Genomic DNA, 25280 nt, shown 5'->3' on the forward strand with positions numbered 1-25280 from the left:
GCTCCTAAATCCTTTTTACGGTCACCTCTTTGCAGGACACAGAGTCCCTTCTGCATGTGTGGCCTGCATTCCTTGTTCCTGGACGGACAGCTTTGCATTTGGCTGTTTTACATGCATTTTGACTGAATAGGCCCAGCTTGCCAAGCGATCCAGATCACTCTGCACAACCGCCCTGTCTGCGTCACTTACAACGCTGCCGATCTTGGTGTCAGCCGCTTTTGAACAGCAGCGGTTTGATATCAACTTCCTCATCACTGACGAAAATGCTAAATAGCATCAGGCCTAGCACCCTCTCTGTGCAGAACCCTCTGGAAACACCCCCATTCAATGATAATTCCCCATTGACAAGGACTTTTTGAGAGCTGTCAACCTGTTCTTAATCCACTCAGTGCATGCCTTACTGATACTGTACAGTGCTCCCAGAGCCTGGTGCTAGATCTCTGCAGAGCCGTGAATCTCGTGTACTGGTGAGCAGAGCCAAATGGCCTTTTAAAGGAAGACTCAAACCAGGGCAGAATACAGGAACCTGGATCTCATCCGTAATGATTTAATCCATTTAGATTTGGAGGTCTGAGTACCTGCAAAAGGAAAGTCTTCGAATCTGATTTCATCACGGCTTTTTCTGCCTTGTCTGGTTAAGGAGGCTCTCAGGCCCAGCCCGTAATCTTGTCAGAGTTAATTAGATCAAAAAGGAGGTGACAGCGACCTTCCACTTAACATGTAAAAAGCCCTCGTTAGTGTTTCATTATTCACAAGACTCGCTCAGTCCCTGTGTCACTATAGTACATCAATCATTCATGTGCAGCCCCACATTTTTTTTTATGGCCTGGAGAAAGAGGGCCTATTTAATCAGAGAATTTTTCCACTGCATTGAGTGCCGCAGGTTAAATTCTGTGGTCTTTCTTTTGATCAGTTTCAGACTTGTTGGCTTTCCATTTAACTGAGTGTCCTCTTGTTCTTGTGACACGGGAAAGGGTAAATAGGAGCCCCGATTTAGTTTGTTCATCTAAGGTACTTCTAGAGCCCCGTTAACGTAGTATCTAAGGCTCAGACCTTCGGAGGCAGAACAACAAGTGGATATAAACTGGCCATAAACAAATTCAGGCTGGATTCAGAAAAAGGATTCTAACCATCAGAGGGCCGAGGTTCTGGAACAGCCTCCTCATAGGAGATGTGGGGCAAACAACGTAACTCGTTTTAAGAGAGAGCTGGACAAATTTATGACTGCAGTTCTATGCTTGTGATGATAGCGGGCAGGGCTCACTCCTGATTTACATCCTATGTTCCTAGAAGCTCATGCTTCAGGGTTTCAGTCGGCCACCTGCAGGGGTCAGGAAGGAACCCCCAATGTAATGGGAGGGGTGTTGGTCTCCTTCCTCTGAAGTATCAGAGATGGCCACAGCTATAGATGGGACACTGGGTCTAACCATTGTGGTCCATCCTCCCTATCTGTTTTGTATAGCTCTATCATGTCCCCCCTCATTCATTTCCTCTCTAAACGAAAGAATCTCTGTATTTTCAGTTTCTCTCAGATGGAAGCCTATAATTCTAAACATTTTCATCACCCATCTCTACATCTCCCCTTCTATTTCTGCTATATCTTCAGCAAGACAAGCTCGCCAGAATGAAACAGGAGGCCAGGTGCCAGGACAATAGCTTTTAGTATTATTGTGCATCCTATTGATTTTGCATCCTGACATTCTGGGGCAGACTCTCAGTCCCCTCTACTCCCTTTGTTCTATTCAAACAGAGACTTCCCTGGCCTGTGCTAGTTCCCTAGAAGGCAGAGACACCTATGATGGCTCTTACACCACATTCCCTGCCTTTCTTAGTATAGAATATGTGTTGGGGGTGGAAGGAGTTTGAGGTTTGACCTGAGTATGTTGCACTGTGGCTTTCTTCACCTGATAGAAGGTCTGTTGGGATCCTTGCCAAATGGTACAAATTAGAGTAGCCCCCAGGCTGCTCTAACCAGTATCTCTGGCCAAGGGGCCAGAAAAGAAGAAGAAATTATATGAATCAAGAAACGGCACCTATGGACTAGATTATTAACAGCTGGCAGAGAAAGAACTCAATGTCTCATTTACATTTATGCTCATGGTTACTGTGTTTCTATATATAAGTGCATTGATTGCATATGTGTAAAAATGTGTATGTGCGGAAACAATAAGAAAGACAGTCAGGTCTCTCAAGATCTTTGACTTTAGTCACTGCAATTTCACAGGCGTTAATGCAACAGGTGTTTTGGATGGAATTCACTATATTGATGCTGTCTGTCTTCTCTCCACCAAACTGTACATTATGATTAAGGTAGAAAATATAACCAACAATTTGTCTAGAACTAGAAGCCGAAAAAGGATTGTGTATTCAGCTTGTTGGTTTTATCACCGCGCCTGTTCTCCCGACCTCTAAAATGTTTGGTCAAATTTTGTGGCAAAGCAAAGAACACAAGGGAAGTAAAGTCCAACATGCTCTCTGTGTCTCAACACTATCATTGTGGTATTGGTAACATCACAGTGATTACGGGTTAGTTGTTGCTCACATAAAAAGCCTTTTTCTCCCTTTCCAAAGGTTATAATGTGGTGAATTACAATCACTCTAGTGCAATATAGACACACAGTTTTATTTATGGAGGGTTTGCGTCTGTGGCTAGATTTGGGTTTTCTCCCCCCGATCTCCTCATAAAATAGATTACGTTTACCAATTTAAGCAGGCAGCTTATTCTGATATGTTTTAGCTGCAGAATCATGTACAGACTTCAGAATCAGGGAACTACTCGTTGTAGCAAAGGGGCTGACATTGGAGGCAATGTCTATTCGATCACCATATGATGCCCTCCTATTACATGTCTATAGATGGGGGAGGAAATAAAAGAGCAAAGGCCTAATCCAAAAGCTAGCAAAGTCAGGGGAAAGAATCCTCTTAACCTGAATGAGTTTTGGAGCTGGTCTTAAAACAAGGGGATGTGTGAAATATTGTTGGTGGGAAGGAACAAGGAGAAAAGAGGAAAAAACAGGAGGGAGGGAAAGGCAGAGTGTGAAAGAAGGGAAGTTTGCCGCCTCCTACAACATATCCAACAAACTTTAGACACCTGCCCAGCAAAGACTAATGCACATGCTTAACTTTATGCATAGTGCATAGCTCGGCTGCAGTCAATTGCACTGAAACCCCCATGCGGAATGCTGACGGGAGTTCGTTCAAAACAGGACGCCTCTGCAGAGCCGGTCCAGACGGTCAGACCCAAACCTGTGAGGTCCTGACTGACCACTGTGAAATGCTGAGTGTCCTGGACTCACATTTATGGCTCTGCCAATGAGCCCAGGGGGAACTGGGGACACTTCACAGGACCAGGTCCTTGGATGTTTTTTCTTTCACACGTGTTCACTAGGAGGTGAACACAGATCACCAAAAAGCCAGTAGATGGTGACAATTCCAGTCACAACCACCCTGAGCAGAATCAAATGGACAAGGCAAGGAAGGAGGATTGTGGCTCAGACACTGGACTGGGACTCAGAGGAGACTGGGATTCAATTCGTAGCTCTCCCAGAGACTTCCTGGGAGAAGTTTTTGGACAAATCACATGATTCCTCTGTGTCTCAGGGGCTTTTGCACCCATTTAACTATAGCAGTTTAGAAACAGATCTCATTACATCAACACAATCCCTAGCATTCTTCCGTCAACCTAGCCACATCTACATCAGAGGTTAGGTCGGCTTAAGTATGGTGCTGAGAGCTGTGAATTTTTCACACCCCTGAACGATGTAGCTGGGTTGATGTAAATGTTCAGGCCTGAGTTATATTGATTCATTGTAAGTTTTAATACTAGTATAGCTGGTTTTGGATGTAAACACTTTTATGTCAATACAGCTGCAACCATGCAAAGGTTTGCACTGATTTAGCTAAATCGGTGCAAAATCTGAGTGTGGACCAGTTCTCAGATCCCAATCAGTAAAATGCAGATAATCGATCTTTGTCTGGTCTATTTCAGCTGTAAGCAATTCAGAAAAGGGACTGTCTCTTACTATGTATATGTACGGTGCCTAATACCGCAAGAGAAGGCTTGATTGGTGACCTGATTTCCATTGCAACATTACTAATAATAATACGTGGAGATCAGAAACTTCAAATGCAATTATGTACATATGAGATATTTAGACCCCTATTTTTTAATGATTTAAAGACAATCTCAAGGCCCTTTTCTGGTAAATCAGCAGATTACCAAAGCCAAAAGCTATTTGTTATTCATCTCCAGCTTCAGAAACTCTATTATTGCTTTTAAACAGGATTTATTCCTTCCATATATTCTGTTACCAATTTGGAATCTTAAACTGTATTTTACTTCCTCTGGGAAAAGCTCTGGCCGTTCATCTCTTAACGACTAATCTGGTTTTTCTATTAAGACAGTTTGTTGTTTTTCTTCTCTGTAACTTGTCAGATATATTGATGAGTCATTAATTAATTGACATTTTTAAAGTTATTTTAAACATCTACAGTAGGCTGAACGAGGCCAAGAGGCCTACTGAAGAATTCAATTAACTTTTGGCTTGTTTGGTAATAAATAGTGCGATATTGTATTCTGCCATTCTTTATTCCTGTGTTAGCGTCTGGAGATTGCCCAGATGTTTCGTCCTGCCTCCGGGCTGTTGCAGTGCTATCCTCTGCTCTCCTGACTCTCCTTAATCTGCGCTGCTGTCACAGCTGTCACATGAATGGTGAATCATGGCTTCTCCCTGCAATCACTTCAACCCCTGGAGAACAGCTTGGGGCAGACAGCTGCACAGACCCGCACCCAAGCAAAGCCTCTCCTCGTGGAGGATTTTACAAATCAACTCCAAGATAATCTGGAAGCCTGACTGACAGGCCCCCGGTTTTTAAATAACAGAAATTTGTCAAAAACAAATTGGTTGTCTTTCAAGCAGACACCTTTTTCAGTGTTCTCTCCCCACCACCCGGTAAAGGACTTTCCTTCTTCCAAACAACAACTGGATCCATTTTCCTCTAAACAAACTAGAATTACAAAGGAATGTTGTTCTGCTATACTTAATAGATTTGCACATTTTTTCCTTTCTTCTTGAGCCTTTCCCAGTATAACATATAATCCTTTGCACCTGCAAAAGCTCCACAGGTTGCCGACTGCCAAGAATCAACCACGTGACCCTGCTTCCATGACCAGAGATCCTGTGTTTAAAGAGAAAGGAAAATAAGAAGTTATTAAACATTTGAATCTATCTGATCCCCCTGTGAGTTAAGTCCAAAGATGGGAACTCATGTGAAAAGCTATTTTTGTGGCATTTTTCAGTGATGTAATAAGTGATTTTTCCCAAGGAACTTTTGTACTCGAACAAGCAGATGGAGTGAGAAAGAACTGAAGAGGGCTTGAAGCAAATCACTTACAGGGATTCGCGAAGTATGTACTTAAGTCTGCAGCAATGCAGAGTTGCAAATATTTCACAAATTTATTTTCTTTTTGGAAAATAAAACAATGCAAAGCAGAACACTAAAAAACCCCAAACCATACAAAAACTGATATCAGTTCTGCCTTTCCATCCCGTATGTGCCTAACACCCCTGTTTTGGCGGGGGAGGGGAGGGGATGTCCTTAGTGTAATAAAATATTAACTATTCCCTCTCACGCCCCTCCAGGGCGTTTCTTTAAAAATCACTCCTGGTTTAATATATTTCAATGCAGGTGAGTCCCTGATTTTTTACCCAGTGTGATTAGGGACCATATGTTGTTCTCCCCACACATCATGCTCCAATCCATTTATTTTATCTCATCATTTCTACACATACATGTAGAGATCAGATCACTGACACGCATGGCGTTTTCCATGCAACGAGCGTTAAGAATCCAGACAAACATACAATATGATCAGTGAAATTGCTATTAGCAAGCAAGGTGGTGCAATGAACAGACTGTGGGGATGCCAGGCTGGCTGCTTATTATACCAGACAGAATCATTTCACTGGCCCCTTGCCCTCTCATCCTCAACCTCCCTGTTTATCTCCATCTTTTCGGTTTCCATTAGAACTTGTTTGGGGCAGGGACTATACTTTTAGTAGGTTCAAGTACGGTGCCCAGCAGGACGGGGGCCTGATCTTAGACTCTTCTACCTGCTGCCATCATAGAAATCAACAACATTACTTTATGTTTGTGACATTATTCCTCTTTTATACAAGAATACAGTTAGGGATGTTCTTTAAAACCTTGCTACCTTTATGCTGCAAAGCCAAAATTCTCTTCCAGATAACAGCACTAGCCCAGTTCCAGTGATATCAGTGTGGGGCTCCTGATTGGTTGTGTGAGAACATCCCAGTATGACTCTTGTCATTCTGCTGTCATTGGGTGACTGCATATAATGCTAGCCAGGTTGTTCTGTGTGATTGATGCTTATGTTCTATCTGTATGTGGCAAAATCAAACTACTTAACAACAAAGAATTATGTTGATTAGTGTTTGCCATAGCTAAATAGTTTTGTCTCTACTTTATTAAACAACTAAGGATCAGTCTCTCATGCTAGCCATTCTTTTTCCTACTGATTTGGAGGATGCTTTCCAGCGTGGGTTTCTAAACTGATAGCATCCAGGGCAGATGGCCAGTTTTCCTTCTTCAAAACAGTGGATTCATTATGATCCAAAATCTTAGGATGCCCGTCATGATTAATGCACACAATGTGGACACATGCAGTTTTTCATGCAATTCGTCCCTACTGGAGAGCATGTCTAAGATGAAAGGTGGAATCTTCAAAAGGGACTTAGAAGCTTAAATCATTTTCAATAGTGATGCAGGCTCCTAAGGGACAAAGTTACTTTTAAAAATGGGACACGTAAGTCTAAGTCACATGTGACTTATGCCATTTTTCCTCCATATCTTTATAACTTCATATGCTAAAACTTGGTATCCTGAACCGTTCATGTTTGTTATTCAAAACCCAGCAGACCCCAGGATGATCTACTGGAGAATGAGCAGGGAAATGCAGGGCAGACTGCGAGGGGTCTACCATAAGCCCAGGTCCTAAGCTTTTATGTGCAGCTAGAGAGAGTCTAGGTTACTTATGCTGTTTCTGTAAGGTCTTATTCGGTTCCTTTATGCAGTCTAAAGGAGGGAGCTATGTGTGTTTATATAAATGTTAAATTATGAATTAATCCAGAGGTTCCCCCACATGCTGACATGCAGAAAAGCTATTCCGGATGAAAAGCTGTGCTGAAAAGAACCCATCTGGCTCTGCAATGGAGTTATGTAAAAACAAAGACCCAGCCAAGCAGGGCAAATGGTGATTAATTCCCACAGACTATGGTTATAATTGACAACAGGTATGTGCAAAGAACCAAACAGGGTGGAAAACTGTTTCGTGGGGCATTGCTAGGAACAGTTCAATGAAATTAGGCAAAAGCAGAATGGAGGCTGGATAACAGGAAGAAAATTCCCTAACAGCGAAGTCTATTAAACTGTGAAACAGTCTCCCTAGGAAAGCGAGGAAAGCCCTCTCATTTGAGTCATTTAAAAATAGACTGGGGAAGGCATTAAAGATCCTACTATAGGGAATAATCCTAAATTGGCAGGGACTGGTCAAGATGATCTAATGAAGTTCCTTCCATCTCTGATTTCTGTGATTCACACGGAGTTCCAAACCCACACACGCAAAACAGAGAGAGATGGGGAATAACACATCAATCCAAAAAGGGCACGTCCTGGGCCAACCAGGCAAGTGACCATCTCTTTTTCTCTAGACTGTGTTTGTTCTAATTACATTTATTTTGCAGACCAAGCTTACATTTTGAAAGTCCCATGTTTACTCCTTTAGCTCTGGGCTCAGCTAATTGACAGGGCTTTGCAGTAAGATGGGCTTGTAAGGCCGAAAGAGACTTCCCGTTTCTCTAGACTGAACCTAATCAACCCAAGGTGGTTTTGGTATCACTGAAGCAGAATTAAGCACAGAAATCAATAGACTCTCACAGAAAAGGGTAACGAATGCCTTGATGTAAAAACTATGGTCCTGTTCCTGCAAATACATATATCCTCAGCCTTAAACACTGAATTAAGCGGCACCACTCACTATTGTTAGCAGTAGTATCAATGTAGTGCTTAGTGGTTGCAATCTAGATCACAGCTCCATTTTGCTAGATACTGTATAGACACATAATAGACAGTCCCTGTCCCCAAAAATCTTCCAATCTAAATAGACATATATAGACATGGGAGGGAAAACAGAGCACAAAAAGGTGAAGCAACTGCCCAAATTCCCACACAGGTTAGTGGCAGAACCAGGATTGGAACTCAGGTCTCCTGATTCCCCGTTCTAGAGCCACTAGACCAAATTAAACACATGCATAATGTTAGCAAGACCAAGGCCTTAGTAAGTGAAATAATCACATTGCTTTTAAAAACATTTGTTCATTTAACATACTATAAATACACTGAATTATTACCAATATAACTACACACAACAATTTGGTCATCTTGTTTCCCCAGATCATTCCTGTCTGATTAGTCAGGGCTTGTCATATTAGAAAAAGCATGAAATAATGAGGTTCTTTTTTCAGGGCAATACCCATTCCTACCAGCGTTGACAGTGTTGGAAAGCAAACAGGCCACCATGCCAAGCCAGTATTCTGTTAAACTGAACAGAAGACTTTGTTTTCACTTCAAAGGACCCTTATCCCAATCTCTCGCTCTTCCCTTATGAATAACAAATTGGAAATAAATCTTCTGGCTGAAGTGCCTGGAATCTCATGCAATCTGGGTGCTCTTCGGCTTCCCAGCTCCATCACATCCTAATTATTGGTAAACACTTTGATGTGATATAGACATAGAACTAAGGGTACTTCTCTGCACTGCATAAAACAATACAATGGATGTGTACTCAAGACAACCAATACAGTGGAAAGTAGGGCTGTCAATTAATTGCAGTGAACTCAAGTGATTAACTCAAAACAAATTAACTCAATTAAAAACGTTAATTGCGATTTATTGCAGTTTTACTCGCACTGTTAAACAATAATAAAATATCAATGTAAATGTAGTATAAATATTTTCTACATTTTCAAATATATTGATTTCAATTACACAGAATACAAAGTGTACAGTGCTCACTTTATATGATTATTTTTTATTATAACTATTTGCACTGTAAAAAAGATAAACAAAATTTCAATTCACCTCATACAAGTATTGTGGGGCAATCTCTTTATCATGAAAAAAAATAATTCTACATTTTTAAGTTGCACTTTCATGATAAAGAGATTGCCCCACAGTACTTGTACGAGGTGAATTGAAAACTACTATTTCTTTTATCTTTTTAACCATGCAAGTATTTGTAATAAAAAATAATCATGTACAGAACACTGTACACTTTATATTCTGTGTTCTAATTGAAATAAATATATTTGAGTATGTAGAAAACATCCAAAACATTTTAAATAAATGGTATTCTATTAATGTTTAACAGTGCTATTAAAACTGCGATTAATCACGATTAATTTTTTTTAATCATTTGACAGCTCTGGTGGAAAGTCATAATACAGTTTGCTATCCTTCCACAGTGACACATAACTTTACAGAGATAGATCTTACTGTGTTTGTGGATAACCCCATGTTTCTTATTCTCCCCACCAACCCTGTCATATACTGAACAGCTGGCCAAGATGCTCCAGAAATCCCATCAATACAAATCAATATTCAGAACTATTATTTAGCTGAAGTGGTATTAGTATTACAGTAGCGCTTAGAAGACACAACTGAGATCAGGACCCCATTTTGCTGGCAACAGAGACACATAAGAGACAGTCCTTGCTCCAGAGACCTTCCAATTTAAATAGGCAAGACAGAAAAGTAGGATTATTATTCAAGAAAGCCTTTAATCTTATTTTATGGTAGTTTAAATACTTGCAGAGAAAACTCATGGAACAGAGTTCATCTGGTTGCCTGTAGAGGTCATAAAGGAATTTTTACAGATGGGAAACCGAAGCAGAGCGAGATTATGTGATTTGCCCAAGGAGAGTGTAGCAGAGCTGGAAACTGAATCCAGATCTGCTGTGTCCCAGTCTAGTGCTTTATTCATTATTATTATTTCTATGGCTGTAGCACCTAGGAGCCCCAGTCTCAGACCAGGACCTCGTTGTGCCAGATGCTGTACACGCTGAACACAGAAGAGTCCCAGCCCAAAAAACGATAAGACAAGAGGCAACCGATGGCTACAGAGAGACCAACAGGAGTGCAAGGAAACAATGAGACAACATGGTTATCACGCTTAGCCGTGGTCTCAGCACACCAGCAGCCTAGCCATGGTGAAGGTTTTTGTAGATCTCATGGCAAAGGAGAGTTTTGAATTAGTGCGTTTCGTGGATGTTTACGGGGAACTTTTCCCAGGAGCAGCATGGGAGAAAGCACAAGGGAGTTACATTTTCAAGCAAGCAAGTGGGCGATGAAGGCGGACATCCTGGGCTAATCGGGGGTGGGAGGTGATCTCTGGATACTGTTTGAGAGATGACAGGTAAAGCCCATCCTTCCACAGCAATAGCTGGAGGTTTCTTCCCATTTTGGTCCGAAGTGTTTAAACAGGAGGCTGCCCTGAGAGAATGACATGCCAAGATGATCGCTGCTTGGACATTCAACCCCGAATGGGACTCATTTCTTGCTGCTTCTATATTGCTTCCTTCACTGGCAAGGACTTCAGCATGGATAGATTTCAGCTCCCTGTCCTCTGCAGCCTCCACCTACGCCTATCCTCTCTGCCTAATGGCCACTAAGGTCATGCTTGCCCGCCAGCACTTCATGCCCGTCTGCCATTTGGACTCCTCTCAGCATATTCCTTGTGATCTGGGTTTTTTAATGAGTGCCGCTTCAGTGCTACAAGTGAGGATCACCACTGAGGAACCAGAGGTCCTATGAAGTCAACTGAGCCATCTCCTGCTCCCTGGCTTTAGCTGGGGGTGAGTCAGCCACAGAAGCAGCCACACAGCAGGATTGAAGAACCCTTGCTCCTGCTGCTTCATTGCTCCATAGGCTTGGCACAGACCTTGCTTGCCCAAAGGCACTGGCATCTGACTCCACCAAGAGACCTAGCCAGCCCTGGTGGACCTTTGGGTTGGGGTTGTTAGGAGGAGTCTATTCTATGGCAGAGCGGTGGCAGCAACCTCTGCCTTGATGGAATACAAGGAGCTTCTCCACCATCCCGAGAGATGCTTGCAGGACAGAGGCTGCTGAAATGCTCCTGAGGTGGGAGAAGGGGGAGAATAGCTCCCAAGAGTCAATATTTAGGACAGGGGAAAAGAGCCAAATCCAGCTGAATTGGAAGAAATGAATCCAAACTAGCCAGACTGAAAGAAAGAAAGAAAAATAATAAAACTGTTGTCTGAGGATCAGTGATCGTGAGATATGGTTTGATGCCTGCTGGTGCCAAGAGAAAAAAACAATTTGCCTGGATTTCTGGGCTTGAGAAGCTATGCCACAGCCTTCAACAGAGCCGGTCTGGGCTCTCCCCCACTCACCGCAGGGAGGAGAACCCATCTCAAGCTGGAGAAAGCACTACTTTCTGTTCACCCACCCTGTGAAGGCTCTCTGACAGGACATCCTTAGGCCCCTCACCCTTCATTTACTTTATATCGTGCAGTTTGCTCATTTCAACTAGCTTAAGATACAATTTACAAAGTGCATCACAATCCTTTTTGTTTGTAGGAAAGTAGTTTTTCTAGTGCCTACCAAATTGTTTGGCTTTTAATAAGTATCAACAAGTTCTGAGTATTGTTTCAGCCTTTAAATCAGTGTGTGACAGAAGTGGTGTCCCTGCACACCCCCTCCGGAATGGTGCTCTCCTTCCCCATCAGACCCCCACTTGCTGGGCTTCGTTCCTTTTAACTCCTCATAGAATCTCAGGGTTGGAAGGGACCTCAGGAGGTCATCTAGTCCAACCCCCTCCAGGCCTAAAACCTAGCGCTGTGTTCTTTAACCCCTTCCAGTCGGATGTACGGTCGTGCCTCCCGTCTCACCGCAACATTGTTCTTTTTAAATGTGTGTGCTGAAATACTTCAGACGAGGAGATTTATTCACAAGGCATGACGCATGAAAATCCCTCCCAGGCCTTACGTGCAGAACTTGATGAACAGACTAAGTTTTTTTTTTAAAAAAGCAGTAACAGCATAATTATATTTAGTGGTTATGAGGGAGCTGAGTCAAAGGTAGATGCCTCATTATATTTTTTAGCTTTAAAGAGGCAAACAAGGCTCATGGTGTCTTCTCAGCCTGAGATCTGCAACTGAGCCCACTTCTTTTTCAATGTTCCAATTGATTCCAATTATAAACATTAGCATGGTAAGTTAATTTGCTTCTGTGTCCCCCTTTGTTAGAGGTGGTCTTCTTTCAGATGGCAAGAGAGGTGATTAGCAAGGTTCAAATAAGCAAGTCCAGATTAGCGAGCTTGTGTGTGACTTTAGAAGTGGCTTGAGGGCAAAGCAACAAGGAGAAGACAATAACCTTCACATGATGCTCCTGTAACGGGTTATTTGATTAACACAATGAATGGAGTCAACAGGCTACTGGACGTTGATTTGTTGACCTCGCGGTATGATTAGCAACATGAAATTTGAGACGCCCATGAAAGCAGATAGAAATACTGTCCGAATCAACCACATTGATTTGTTTCAGTTTTTATTCTGTAGGATGAAGAAAAACTGTTCTTCATGGTTCCTCTTTACAACTTGGTGCTTTATTGGCAACACTGCTGATGGCTGATCCCAACAGACGTGCAGAACATTTGCTATAGCAGAGGCAGAAAATGGCTACAGCTTAGAAACACATCAAGAAACTAATCACAGGGTATTCTGTTCTTTGGGTGATATTCGCCCCAGTTCAGAGGGCCGGCCCGAGTCCCAGTCACCACATAAGCCCTGTTTAAGGGTTAGTACTGGCCTCCACACAGGGGCATTTTTCACTGTTGTGACTAAATAAAATGTACGTGCGCAGTGTTACTTTGCAGCCCTGATCTGTTACCACTATTTAAATCACACTCGTCACTCCACGAGGCTCTGTTCAGACAAGCGAGAGGACAGAGCCCCTGCCCTGAAGGACTTGCATTATAAATGTTGTTAGGATCTGTTTGATCTTAACAAGGATGTGATTAATTTACGCAAACTGAAATGCAATGTTCACTCTTGCTCCAAATAAAACTCATTTTCAAACTTAGTCAATATAGCGAAGTCCTAGGGCAAAGAACGTACAGGCCAGTGAAAGCAGTGCTCACCATAGGGAACCCTCCCAGCACACTGCATACTGTCCTTTTGCATTTAATAATAAGACTGCTTAGCACTTTTCATCTGTTAAGCACAGTGCAGACATTTATTAATCCACCATTCATTGATTCTTTTGGCTCCAGCAGGAAGGTAGGGAGAGATGTGAAGAGAATGGAGAAATAGAATGGAGAGAGAGACAGACAGAAGGCATGAGGGCCAACAGCACAATGGGCCAAAATAATTTGTTTTTACTGCCATTCTAGCTTATTTGGTTTTAGTAACCTTTAGTACCACCTAAATGTTGACTTGAAGGAGGATTAACCTTTGATGTCCCACACAGAAACAGGCTGTCTACATTCCATTTGCACTTACACGGTCTCTCCATGCTACAAGAATCAACTTTTTTGCCTTGCACCACAGAGGTATGCTGGACCCACAGAGAGGGTTAAGACTTGACTGTAGAATAACTTAAGCCCTAGTATAAAAACTTCTGTTTATGTCTTCAGCATTTCAGTCACATAGGCCTGGTCTACATGTAAACATTAGATCAACCCAGTTACATTGCTCTGGGCAGTGAAAAATTTCACGCCCTGAGCACCACAGTTGAGTTCGCCTGTGTAGGCACAGCTAAGTCAATGAGTAATTCTTCTGTGAAGATAGCTACTGTACTGCCTGTCAGAGAGGTGGATTAACTACATCGGGGTAGGCAACCTATGGCATGTGTGCCAAAGGCGGCATGCGAGCTGATTTTCAGTGGCACTCACACTGCCTGGGTCCTGGCCACTGGTCCGGGGGGCTCTGTGTTTTAATGTAATTTTAAATTAAGCTTCTTAAACATTTTAAAAACCTTATTTACGTTACATACAACAACACTTTAGTTATATATTATAGACTTATAGAAAGAGACCTTCTTAAAATGTATTACTGGCATGCTAAACTTTAAATGAGAGTGAATAAATGAAGACTCGGCACACCACTTCTGAAAGGTTGCCGACCCTAAACTACATCAATTAAAAAACCCTTCTACTGATGTAGGAAGCATCTACACTACGACACTACAGTAGCACAGCTGCAGCACGGTAGCCCTGATGCTTTCGCGTAGACATGGCATTAGTTAATTCAGTTCTCCTGCAAAGCTGGAGACTGGAGAACTAAGCACTCTCAATACGTCTAGCACAGTCAAACTGCATGGGAAATGGCCTTAGAAACATTCCCATGCTGCTCATACCAACATGTTATTTGGGAGAAGCTAACTCTAGGGGTGAGACAAGAGTTCAGTCTCCATGCTCATTCATTCCTTGATCTCTCTGGTGAGGCTGCCAACGAGGAATCCAATTGGCAGGGATTATTTTTGTAGCTCGGCACTTGCCCACTAAGAACTAAAATGAGATCACCAACTCATCTTACATAGGCCACTAAGCACCCATCAAAAAGCAATGGCTTTTGGTAACCGAGATTGACTCAATAATGACATCTTGGAGCAGATCTGAATGAGTGGCATGCAGATGAAAATGTCTGTATCCCATTAGCATCTTTTTGAGTCAACCAGTCTCATATAACAGGTTTGTTTTTTTAAATTATTTTCTGAGCCTCTCTTTCTTATACCGAAATGGTAAATATCAGCAACATTTTGTTGGGCTAAGTATTTCCATAAAATATCACCCTAATGAGAGGTCCTTGGTCAGCATGTCTACTGGGCTTGGTATACCAATGCATTCCCAGGGAAACTCATATGCTGAATTGTCAAGGCTACGTGGGTACCCAGCCTGGCCATTGACAGTGTTGGATTATCAATTTACCAATGCTACCCCTTGGAAATCGCTTGAGTCAGCATTCTGCCTGAAAATTCTACAATGGCATGGGTCTACCTCACCACAGCTTCTACTACACTCTGCTTTAAAACCTTATTATACTAGCAAAATCTTCTTTGCTCACTTTCCATGACGGTCCAAGACCTTCACTTCAGCCCACAGAATAAATTTACTTATTTCACCACTTTCCATTAGTGAGTGTAATATACCCCCAGGTACCACATCTGCATCAATAACATCTGTAAGACCTTTTCCAGTGGCAAAGTTGACATTGGTCTCATTCTACTGAGATAAGAGAAGTAAAAACTTTTAGTATTTATTTATTTTTATTTTGGGGGCCTTTAGAAAAGCCAGCAGAGTCAGAAAGGGACAACTTTACTTTGCATTTTCCATTTGTGATTTACAGTCTCCATGGCCTTTGGTCGGGTTCACGCACAGTTGCTTTATGAAAATATACTACAGCAAGTGCCCCACACACTACAGCTTTAAATAGAGGTTTGGGACAATATTATAGAAAACTACAGTCCTTTTCATAAGGGCAGAAGTACAGTAAGGTAGAGGCGGGAAATCCCAATTAAAAAACCATAAATAACCTATAGGCAGATTTGCAAGTTTTACATGGATAGTGGAAAAGCAAAGGGCCAAAGACATATCTAAAATATTCTCTCCAATGATGTTTTATGTGCACAGGTACAGTACATGTGCATAGTGTCTTGCAGAAAACATACTGGCCCAAGCATGGGACAAACACCATGGGCTAAATTCTCTATTGGTTTAAGCACTGGAAGTAATTGAGTTGCATTTGCTCATGCCAGCAGTGAACTTGGCCCTATATCTTAAACCCACCCAAATCCCAGATACACAGAGAAAAAGAACAAAAAGTTGGCCTACATGCCACAGCACATTTCCAGTGTTCAGTGTTTCATGCCTTTTTCCCCATCTGTGTTCCAGCTTGATGCAAACTAAAGTGGATGCACAAAAAACCTGGTTAAGGAAAACATCTCCCAAACAGTGTGTCCATAGCAGTGTATAATGTACCAGTGACACACAGATACTATGGAGAGGAGGGCCATATAAGTACTTAGGTAAGTAGGGGGTGGTTCAGTAAAGTGGCTTAAAAGTTAAAACAACTTTACTTCAAACTAGAGGAGCTGCACCATTGGTACCTGTTTACAAATACCTGCTCCATCCATGCCTGAGTGAATAAGCCGTTTGAAAAAGCTAAACAGTTCTTTAGGCTCATTTGGCATGAGCTAATACTTAGAAATTCAGTGTGCAACACTTCGGGCCAGACTTTGATACCCTTACACTGAATGGTACCTTCCGCCACCAGTGGTCCCACTGATTTCAGTAGCAGGTTCATTGACTTCAGTGAGTCAAAGACAGATGGGTAAGAGTATCACAATCTGGCCTTTTGTCTGTTCAACTGTGAGCGTCTGTTTTTTGTCTCCTTTTTCAAATAATGCATTGACATTCCAGGGCTATCCAGCTTTTTTCAAAATGTGTCTGTAATTCTACAAGAAATGATTGCATTTGTTTCTTTCCCTTCAGTGCAGATGGTGTGCTAGAATGCCTCTGACAGTGTTTAAAGGCCGTGTGAATGACTGCGATTATGACACTAATAATGTAAGTTTTGTTTGCAGAACAGCTGTTGGCTGCATTGTTCTTTTGTGAGAAAAATGTAGCCGTTATGCTAATGGCATGCAGGCTCCTGATTGGCTGGAGGTTACATCATGCCTTGGAGCAGTGCACTACAAATTGCTTTTCGTGATGCAGCACCTAAGCAAATGGCAGACACATTAATGCTATTTAATGATTAGTCTTAATCCCCAAATCAGCCTGATCATTACTCAAAGAGGGAGAGAGGTATGGGCGAACACTTATGATACAGCCTGAAAGGAAACGCTTTAACACTAGGACCAGGTTTCATTTATTCTTGACTTACATGTAACTGATTACAGTAGAAAAGAAATGCTAGGCTAGTTCTCGGACTAAAAAGAAAGGTGGGCACCTAGCCACAGCTCAGGGAAAACTATGTTTAGTCCCAATTTGGCAAGATTTTGATACTTCCTACTACTGTTAAAACAACCGAGGGTTGGTTTCCAGTTTTCGGAAAGTAGTTTTGGTCTTGTGCTTTAATGGTGGGAGCATTTCATACATCTTAACTCTTCTTAAAATTACAATCAGAGGTATTTTCCACTTGCTCGAACAAGGATTAGAGCTTCCTCTCCTTCCATGCGAAACCCCAGTAAATGGCCTTTGCACAGTAAATCTGAGAGAGGCTAGAGGTGGGAATCCTACCCTAAACCAGCCATGCCAGTGTCTCTACTCAACCCCAAATTTATTTCTTGCTTAACACAGGGGCTGGGAGTGAAATCCTGGCCCCAATGTTGTCAATGGCATCACTGTTTTCAATAGTGCTAGGATCTGACCTGGGTGGCCACCAGTTCAGGATTTTAAAGGGTTTGAAGTTATATCCCAGGATCAGTCTAGTCCCTGGCAGCCTTCATATAGTGGTGAGGGGTAAATGTAAATGGGTGAGGATCTCTGGCCTGTGCTATTTTGGATGTCAGACAAGATGATCACAATAGTCCACTCTGGCCTTAGACATCTATGAAATGCCTGGTCCAGCTCAGAATCAGACTGTCAGGTACAGGACACAAAGGGTCCTGGAATGTTTTGTTTTGTTTTTGCTTTGAAAAATAAGGTTATTTTTAAAAAAGCCATGCACATGGTCTCCCTCCTCTAGTTCCCGTCTCACAAAACGTCAGGGGAATTTCTCAGACTTACAACACAATGGCTGGCCTATGCAGAGAGCCTTCTCCATTCACAGCCGTGCTAGAGTAATTCTTGCTGGGCCCGAAGTGCAGCCAGCATGTGCGGGGATAAAAATCAAGAGGACTGAGTGGTGTTTCCCACAACAGAAGGGCTCAAGACGTAGATCCTGGTGGGATCAGGGATAGCCAGCCATGGAGCTGTTAGCTTTCATCTTCCCATGGCTTCCCTGGGAAGCAGTCATTTCTGATGAATAGGTATTGCTGTGCTTAAAGCCAGGACTCATCGATTCTGACATTCAAGTCCTAAATATTTGTCCGTGAGCCGACGTCCTATATTTCTACATCACCAATAAATAATTGAGGAAGCTAAAATTTCTTCCATGAAGGCTTTCTAAAAAAGTAAAAATATGTAGGAGAAGATATCATGAAGCAGGTAAAACCTACAGTGGAGTGCCCAGCTCACAGGAAAATATCTGTCATTGTAAACAGAGAAATATCTGCTGCAACCACTGTGACTCGGCACAAACTTTCACTCCAAAGATGTGTCCCTGCAATCTGAAATTCCCGTACAGAATGAGACATGAGGTATTTCTGAAGCAAGTTACGTAGCCATACTGGAAATGCGAATGCTCTGTACATGGGACTGCATCTTACATTACCCCAAAGCCAGACCTGATGCAAAAGGCAGCACACTTGGTAAATGGAGTGCCTTTCAGAGAGCACGTGTGCTCTGTTATCTGCACCGGTTGCCAGTTGGCTTCCAGATAAAATTTAAGGTGTTGGCTGTGACCTCGCAGTTCTAGATGAAATGGGACTGGCCTATTTAAGTGCCTGCCTCTCTCCTAGCGCCAAGATGCCATAGTGGCATTCAGCAGAAATGCTTACCTTAGAGTAACCAAAAATGTTTGTTGTATGGGATTTTAATATTTATCCTAATGTTTGCTGTGCTGGCTGTTAAAATTTCAATGAGCATTGTAGAGTTTCCACCTTTCTAGTTTCTTATATATATTAGAAGGATTTTTTTTTAAAATGGAAGTAAAAAACACCATAATATTATACCTCTGTACACAGCGGGAGGGTTTTAAATGTAGGCAATAGTGTTGGACTTGCTTTACTGTAAGAAAACCAAGCAATATTTGTCTCCCAACAAAAATATTAGATGTATGAAAAAAAAGTCACAGTGGTTTCTTTACCTCTTTTTCAACTTTTCAGAGATATCAGGATTTAAGAGAACAGTATACTCATCAGCTAATTCCAACCTGTGTGCTCATGCCAGATACCCACATAATCAGAAGTCAAGCCTCTATATTTCATATTTTCATCAATAAATTCATACCTTGACAATCGTTTCAATATGTCCTGTGCTAATGCCCATTTTATGAATAACCTTATCTGTGCAGTATCCTCTCTCTCTCATTGTCTATACATATTACAGTGCCATGATATGCAATACTATATATTTCATGAAGTACAACCTGTCAGTATTTACTACTATAATAGTGCTGTGTTTATAATATGGCTAATGACCTGCCAGAAGAACAAATGTTAAGCACAGGCTTAGCGCATGGCTGCTTGGGGCAAAGCAAAGACACAGAATGGGATATAGGTACATATGATTTCCATATGGGATCAGACTACTGCTTCTCCAAGTCTAGTAACCTGTCTCTGGCTTTGGCCAACACCTGATGTCTCATTGGAAGTATATGCTCCCCTACCAAGCATGTAGCTAATTGTGCTCTCCAGGGAGGCGAGATATTTTCCTTGATCCCTGCAGTAATTTGCTGGTGCACAGACGCATGAGACTGAGTCACCAATGACTCAGTTTATACAACTACAGATTTTATTAATGGTCATAAAATCATCCAGCCACAATATCTGATCCCCTCAGCCACAGCAATGAATTGACTCTAAACGCCTCATACACTTACCAATACTTAGAGTGTTTCACCTCCCTTCACAACCAACCCCTTTAATACAGCCCAGCATAGCTCCTTATACAATAGGTGGACAATCCGCATCAGTGACTGGATCCCCAGAGACCACAAGCGACCGCTAGGCAGACCGAAAACACGCTGGGCTGATCCCATGACAAAACTCTTTGGCGAGAAATGGAAAGAATGTGCTCACAACAAAACAGAATGGTGTGGCATCGACTTGCGTTCACGGCGGGACGGATGAGGACAAGCCGGACAAAGGTGACTCAATCATTTTAGTTAAGGTCTCTGTGTCAGTGCTTTGTGCTGCCTCTCCTGCTACCTGCTATTTACTGTTCCCCCCATCCCTTCAAAGAACCTGTGAGAAGACCTGCCGCTGAATCCTTTAGCTGCTACTGCCCATGTGCTCACAGGTGACTAGACTATAACTTTTCTTCTTTGCTTCAGTATTTGTGATTTTTTTTAAAAAGAGTTTAATTCAATCATCTGCAATCAGTTACTTCTACAGCCAGGGCTCCTGCTTTCACTGCTGTGACTTTGATGTGACAAACCTCTAGCTCTTTATCAAGATGCTGAAAAGGAAATGACTGAAGCACGTGCGAAGGATTTTAAGATCCCTACGCTCAGTAACAGGTTGTTATTTGTAGACCAATATACTGAAACTGGGCTATGGTATGAGCTGTCCAGTCTAAGTGTTGCTGGAAATATCCACCAACCCGTTTAGATTATCGGTGATGTCTAATCCTAAAAGGCTTGTTTACTTAGCCAGCTAAATTCAAACTGTCTCCTTTACAGCCTAGGTTTTAAACAATACATTTTATCACCACAACTACGTGAACGTTTGTTAAAACAGCTTTACGTTCTGTGAAGAGCTACATCATGTTCCAGCTTTATGTGGTTTTGGAGAGCAAGGTGCCCTTTTCTCATACTGCCGTCTCTAGTTTCCAGAACAATGATGCGGCACTAGCAATTACGATGTCACGTCAGCTCTACGTTATACGAGTTCGCTGAAAGCTGCTCCTGTAATTTGGCATAAAAACAGATTCCTAATAAGGTAGCTGAAGTTACCCTGTGCAACAGGACAATTCCCAGATACCGCATTTGGATAACATCACGATGAGCACATTGTGCTGGGATTCCTACAAAACACTCAACGGCTCGGCAGCTGGTATGCTGCTTATTACACCAATCCTCCATCTCTCGCTGTTACCTCAGGCTCCCCCACCCTCACCTTTTGGCTCTCGTCTCATAGTTTGGTGGTAGGGACCATCTTTTCTTTATATATGGGTGGCTCCTGATGGGGCCCTGGCTGAGGCCTCTAGGCTTTACCACAATACAACAGATAATAGGGATTGGTGTGAAAAGTACAGACAGCTCATTTCAACAGCACAACACCTGCACTGAGCAAGGGTGCCACGGCACAATCCATGCAGAAGTACAATCGCCAGTACCACGTTCCATCCAGCACCAGAAGTTGGTCCAGAAAGAGAGAGAGCCAGGCTGGTCTGGGGATGTGCTATTTAAACGCCTCTCCTGGGAAACCCGTGACTGCGAGGAGCCAGAAAACAAGACTCAACAGAACAGCTGTGGTGGGAGTAAGGAGAGGACTGCCACTTCCCCCTAAACCCTGGGCACGTCACCCTTACCCTATTTCGGACTCACTTGCAGCCTGCAGGTACAGTAATGGTGTACACTGCAACTCCTGCATCCACTGGGGTGAGGGGAAGTATTAGCACCTAGCAGAGGGCTAACAAGGAAGAGCAATCAAGAGGCATTAGCCTGGGTGGCTTTCCTTTCAAATGGAAAATCAGCCTAGAACAATGAGCTGGCTGCAGCCAAGGGGAAGCAGTTTTCCTTGACTGGACTTCAGGTGGGCTGCAACTAAGCACCAAAAAAATCACTTGATAAGATACCTGAAGCCGTTCAGGGGAGTCAACTGATGGGAGGGGATGGAACTGGGACTTTATAAATGGGAGGCTCTCTCACTGGCCATTCTAGAAGAGACCAGAGCAAGAAGGCAACACTGGGCAGGAGGAGAAAAGGGTTCTGGAGCCCTGGAAGGACTGACAAAGACCCAAAAGGGCTCTAGAATGGTGTGGACACTCGAGCGAGGGTTCTGCATACAGATGCTTATTTTTCCATAGATCTGTACCTCTCTTGTGCCTTATCTAGGAATAAAATGTGATTGGTTTAGAAATGCCTTTACACAGCCTGGGTTCCCCTTCCTTCAACATCACATAGTCGTCAAAAGTGAAACGGTAATCCAGAGGGCCCAGAGCATCGGTGTAACTCGGGGCCGGGGGAGGGGTGTAGTACAATAGCTATCAGGGAGTCTTGTAAGGGACCAGCACTAGTTTCAGGTCCTAGTCAATTGGATTGCAGAGTCTGTATCTCAGGAGTGGGAGTTAGATAGAGGATCTTCACTCCAAGGCATGCCTAGAAGCCCAGAGTTTGAGCAGTTACTGGATTCTGTCCAGACTCAGCCAGCCTAAAAGCACATGGGAGCCAAGGTTTGGGACTAATACAGCAGCCTGGTGGGCATCCAGGGTTGTACCAATCAGAATTTCCCATAGATGGAAATTCTGTTTTCCAACCCGGCTTTCAGAGGGTTGCTCAGAACCAATCCTTCAGTTCTGTAAGGACAGGATAGCTCAAAATACCTGATACTATAGCCTCTTTTTCCTAGGTCACTGGTTTGAACTGAGCTCTGGCTGCTCATGAAGGAAAATTACTAGCATCTGCCAGCAGTTTGGTGGTTATTTGAAATTATTTTGTGGTCTCAACCAAGTTCCAAGTGAGTGAATGCCTACGTCTCCAGAACCACTGGCACAATTTATACTAATTGTCTCTCAAGGGAGAGTGGAGTGTTTCGGTCAGCTTGGAATCTGGACTATGCATCAGTCCCAGAACTGCGTCCTTTGGAACAAGGTCCACGCACATCAATGCTGCCGTGTAGGGGAAGCTAGCACTCCCACCACTTACTGTGCATCTGTTTTGTAAGAGGAGAGGACTTCACTTTACAGTGCTGTCATCCAACCATTTCCAGGAGTCCCACTCACTTAATAATAATAATAAAAAATCCCTCCATCATATAAATATTAAATCCTACCTGACATTTGCAATGGCCTGCAACAACACTTTGCACTTCTATTCTGCCTTCTGTGCAAGGACATCAAAGCACTTTACAAACGTTAGCCCCCCCAACCTCCCTTTGAGGTGCAGAACTAGCAGCTTAACCATTTGATGAGAAAACTGGGGCACACAGAAATTACATGACTTGCCAATGGTGAGTAGCACAGCTAGGAACGGAGCATTGATCTCATGAACTCCAGTTCTGTGCTTTAAACACTAGACCACGAGTCCTTTTGTTGCACAGCAATTTCACCTTATATAAACAATGCAACCAACTGGAGGGATAACATTCATATAAAATTGCATCATTCTAGAAAATTGCTCTATTAAGGTATCTTCTGATTTACAGATTCTTTAAACAATTCTTTCAAATAATTGGTACAAAGCCAATCAGAACACCAATGACATATTGTGGGTGGCCCTTGGCAACAATTTTATTTAATCAGTCTCCTCTGCACAACTCAAAATTTCCTCTTTACCTTCAGGAGTAAGGTGTTGCAAATTCAGACAACACTGATGGCTCCAGACAATTTTAAATCGATACCATTAGGTAGGACAGCAAACAAAACTTCTGGGGTGTTTATCGTCAGTGCAGAGCACTGGGATTTGTTTGCATGACATACATTAAAGCTTAGATTGCTGTCTTTTTCAGACATCCAACCAAATGATTATCATATGCAAAACTAGCTTTGTACATGCATTCTCTGAAATGTCCATATCTGTGGTTAACAAGTTAGGTAAGCTATCATACAAGCTTCTAAGATGCACATATTTCTAATGTCACTGGCTTGACACACTAATGGGTCTTACCTTTAAGGACTCCCAAAGGGGAAATTGCACCAGAGAGAAAGGAATCTGGAGGGGGTAAAGAAAAAAAAAGTCACAACAGCAAATTAGATTGGCATGTTCCTTGGCTGGCTAAATTAGGAACAGTTGTTGTTCACTCAGTGAACTGTAGCTTATTACATTTATAAATCTGTAAGGATTACTTTATGTACACTGCTGTTAGAGGACTGGTTTCACTAAAGCAGTTTTTACTTTGTTTATCACGTTCCCTGCTGAGAGGTTAATGTCTTGTTACCAGGGTGGCCTGTAAGAGCAATAACTAGCATGATCTAGTGCCGGGAATGTCTCAGTTTGACTTTTAGCCAAAGAAGCCATAAAGATGGTTCAAGCACCACACCACTCAGGCCACAAACACAGCTTGATGAGGAACTGTCGGATAACATGCACTGTCACGCATAATTATCTGAAAGTGGAGGAACGCTTAGTGTCTTAAAGGGGCGCTAAAAATGGCATAATGGGGTTGCAAGTTTATTGTCTCTATTGTCCAAAATGGATAATTAATTATTAATTATTATTATTATTATTATTGAGAGAGACAAGGTGGGTGAGGTAATATCTTTTATTGGGCCAACATCTGTTGGTGAGAGAGACAAGCTTTCAAGCTACACGGAGTTCTTCTTCAGCACTGTGTAAGCATGAAAGCTTGTCTCTCTCACCAACAGAAGTTGGGTCAATAAAAGATATTACCTCACCCACCCTGTCACTCTGATATCCTGGGACTGACACGGCTACAACAACACTTCATATTATTATATTTCTATGTTTGTATTTTGGTAGCACCTGGGAGCCCAAGTCACAGATCACAACCCAATTGTGGTAGGCACCAGACACAAACAAGGAACAAAAAGATGGTCCTTACGCTAAAGAGTTTTCACTCTATGTATAAAAAGAGACAACAGCTGGAGACAGACAGAGGAGTGCAAAGAAACAACGTAATTACCATCACTTCTGATAAAATGCCAAGCCTCAGCTTGTAAAAGCTTCCAGTATTTAATATAGACAATAGCTGTCTTGTTAAATCTATGGAATGATATAGTAAGATACAGTATAATTTAAGGTTTCAGAGTAGCAGCCGTGTTAGTCTGTATCTGCAAAAAGAACAGGAGTACTTGCGGCACCTTAGAGACGAACAAATTTATTTGACCATAAGCTTTCGTGGGCTACAGCCCACTTCTTCGGATGCATGCAGTGGAAAATACAGTAGTATAATTTAAGTAACTGTAGATTATTAGAAACATTCATTGTGGAGGTATGTAAATCTTATTAAATCTAAAATACATGGAAGTTTGAAATGGCCCCTAAACATTAACATTTATCCAACATCAGAAGAGTTAAAGTTTGTTTTATTGTGTTGCAACTAATGATTAATAAATGAGCCTATTCCGTTAATCTGCCAGGCAAAACTTAGCTTGACAGACACCTGCCACAGAAAATTTGTTATCTATTCAGGCAGGAAATGGCAGTGAGATGAAATCAATGCTGATGCTGTACATTGAGCTGACAAACTGAAATCTCAGAGGAAGTTTGTCATCTTGAACAAAGAGGACTATCCCT

At 42.4% G+C, this 25280-nt stretch overlaps 1 protein-coding gene across 9 annotated transcripts in view; it reads right to left on the reverse strand.

Moving 5' to 3' along the window:
- The window catches only part of SLC25A26 (solute carrier family 25 member 26), a 131068-nt gene that overhangs the window by 17741 nt on the left and 88047 nt on the right, over positions 1–25280 (reverse strand). For 8 of the 9 annotated variants that reach the window (XR_005601145.1, XM_039546653.1, XM_039546652.1 and 5 more), the window contains 2 exons: positions 23691–23735; positions 5109–5178 (listed from right to left, as the gene is read on the reverse strand). Coding sequence is in view for 8 of the 9 variants with exons in the window: in XM_039546653.1 (XP_039402587.1) it covers positions 5109–5178; positions 23691–23735 (115 nt within the window). In the remaining variant the exon portion in view is untranslated. The remainder of the gene's footprint in view (positions 1–5108; positions 5179–23690; positions 23736–25280) is intronic. The other variant, XM_039546649.1, reaches the window with a different exon arrangement.

This window comes from Mauremys reevesii, linkage group 7 (genome assembly GCF_016161935.1).
Source record: "Mauremys reevesii isolate NIE-2019 linkage group 7, ASM1616193v1, whole genome shotgun sequence".
Lineage (NCBI taxonomy): Eukaryota > Metazoa > Chordata > Testudines > Geoemydidae > Mauremys > Mauremys reevesii.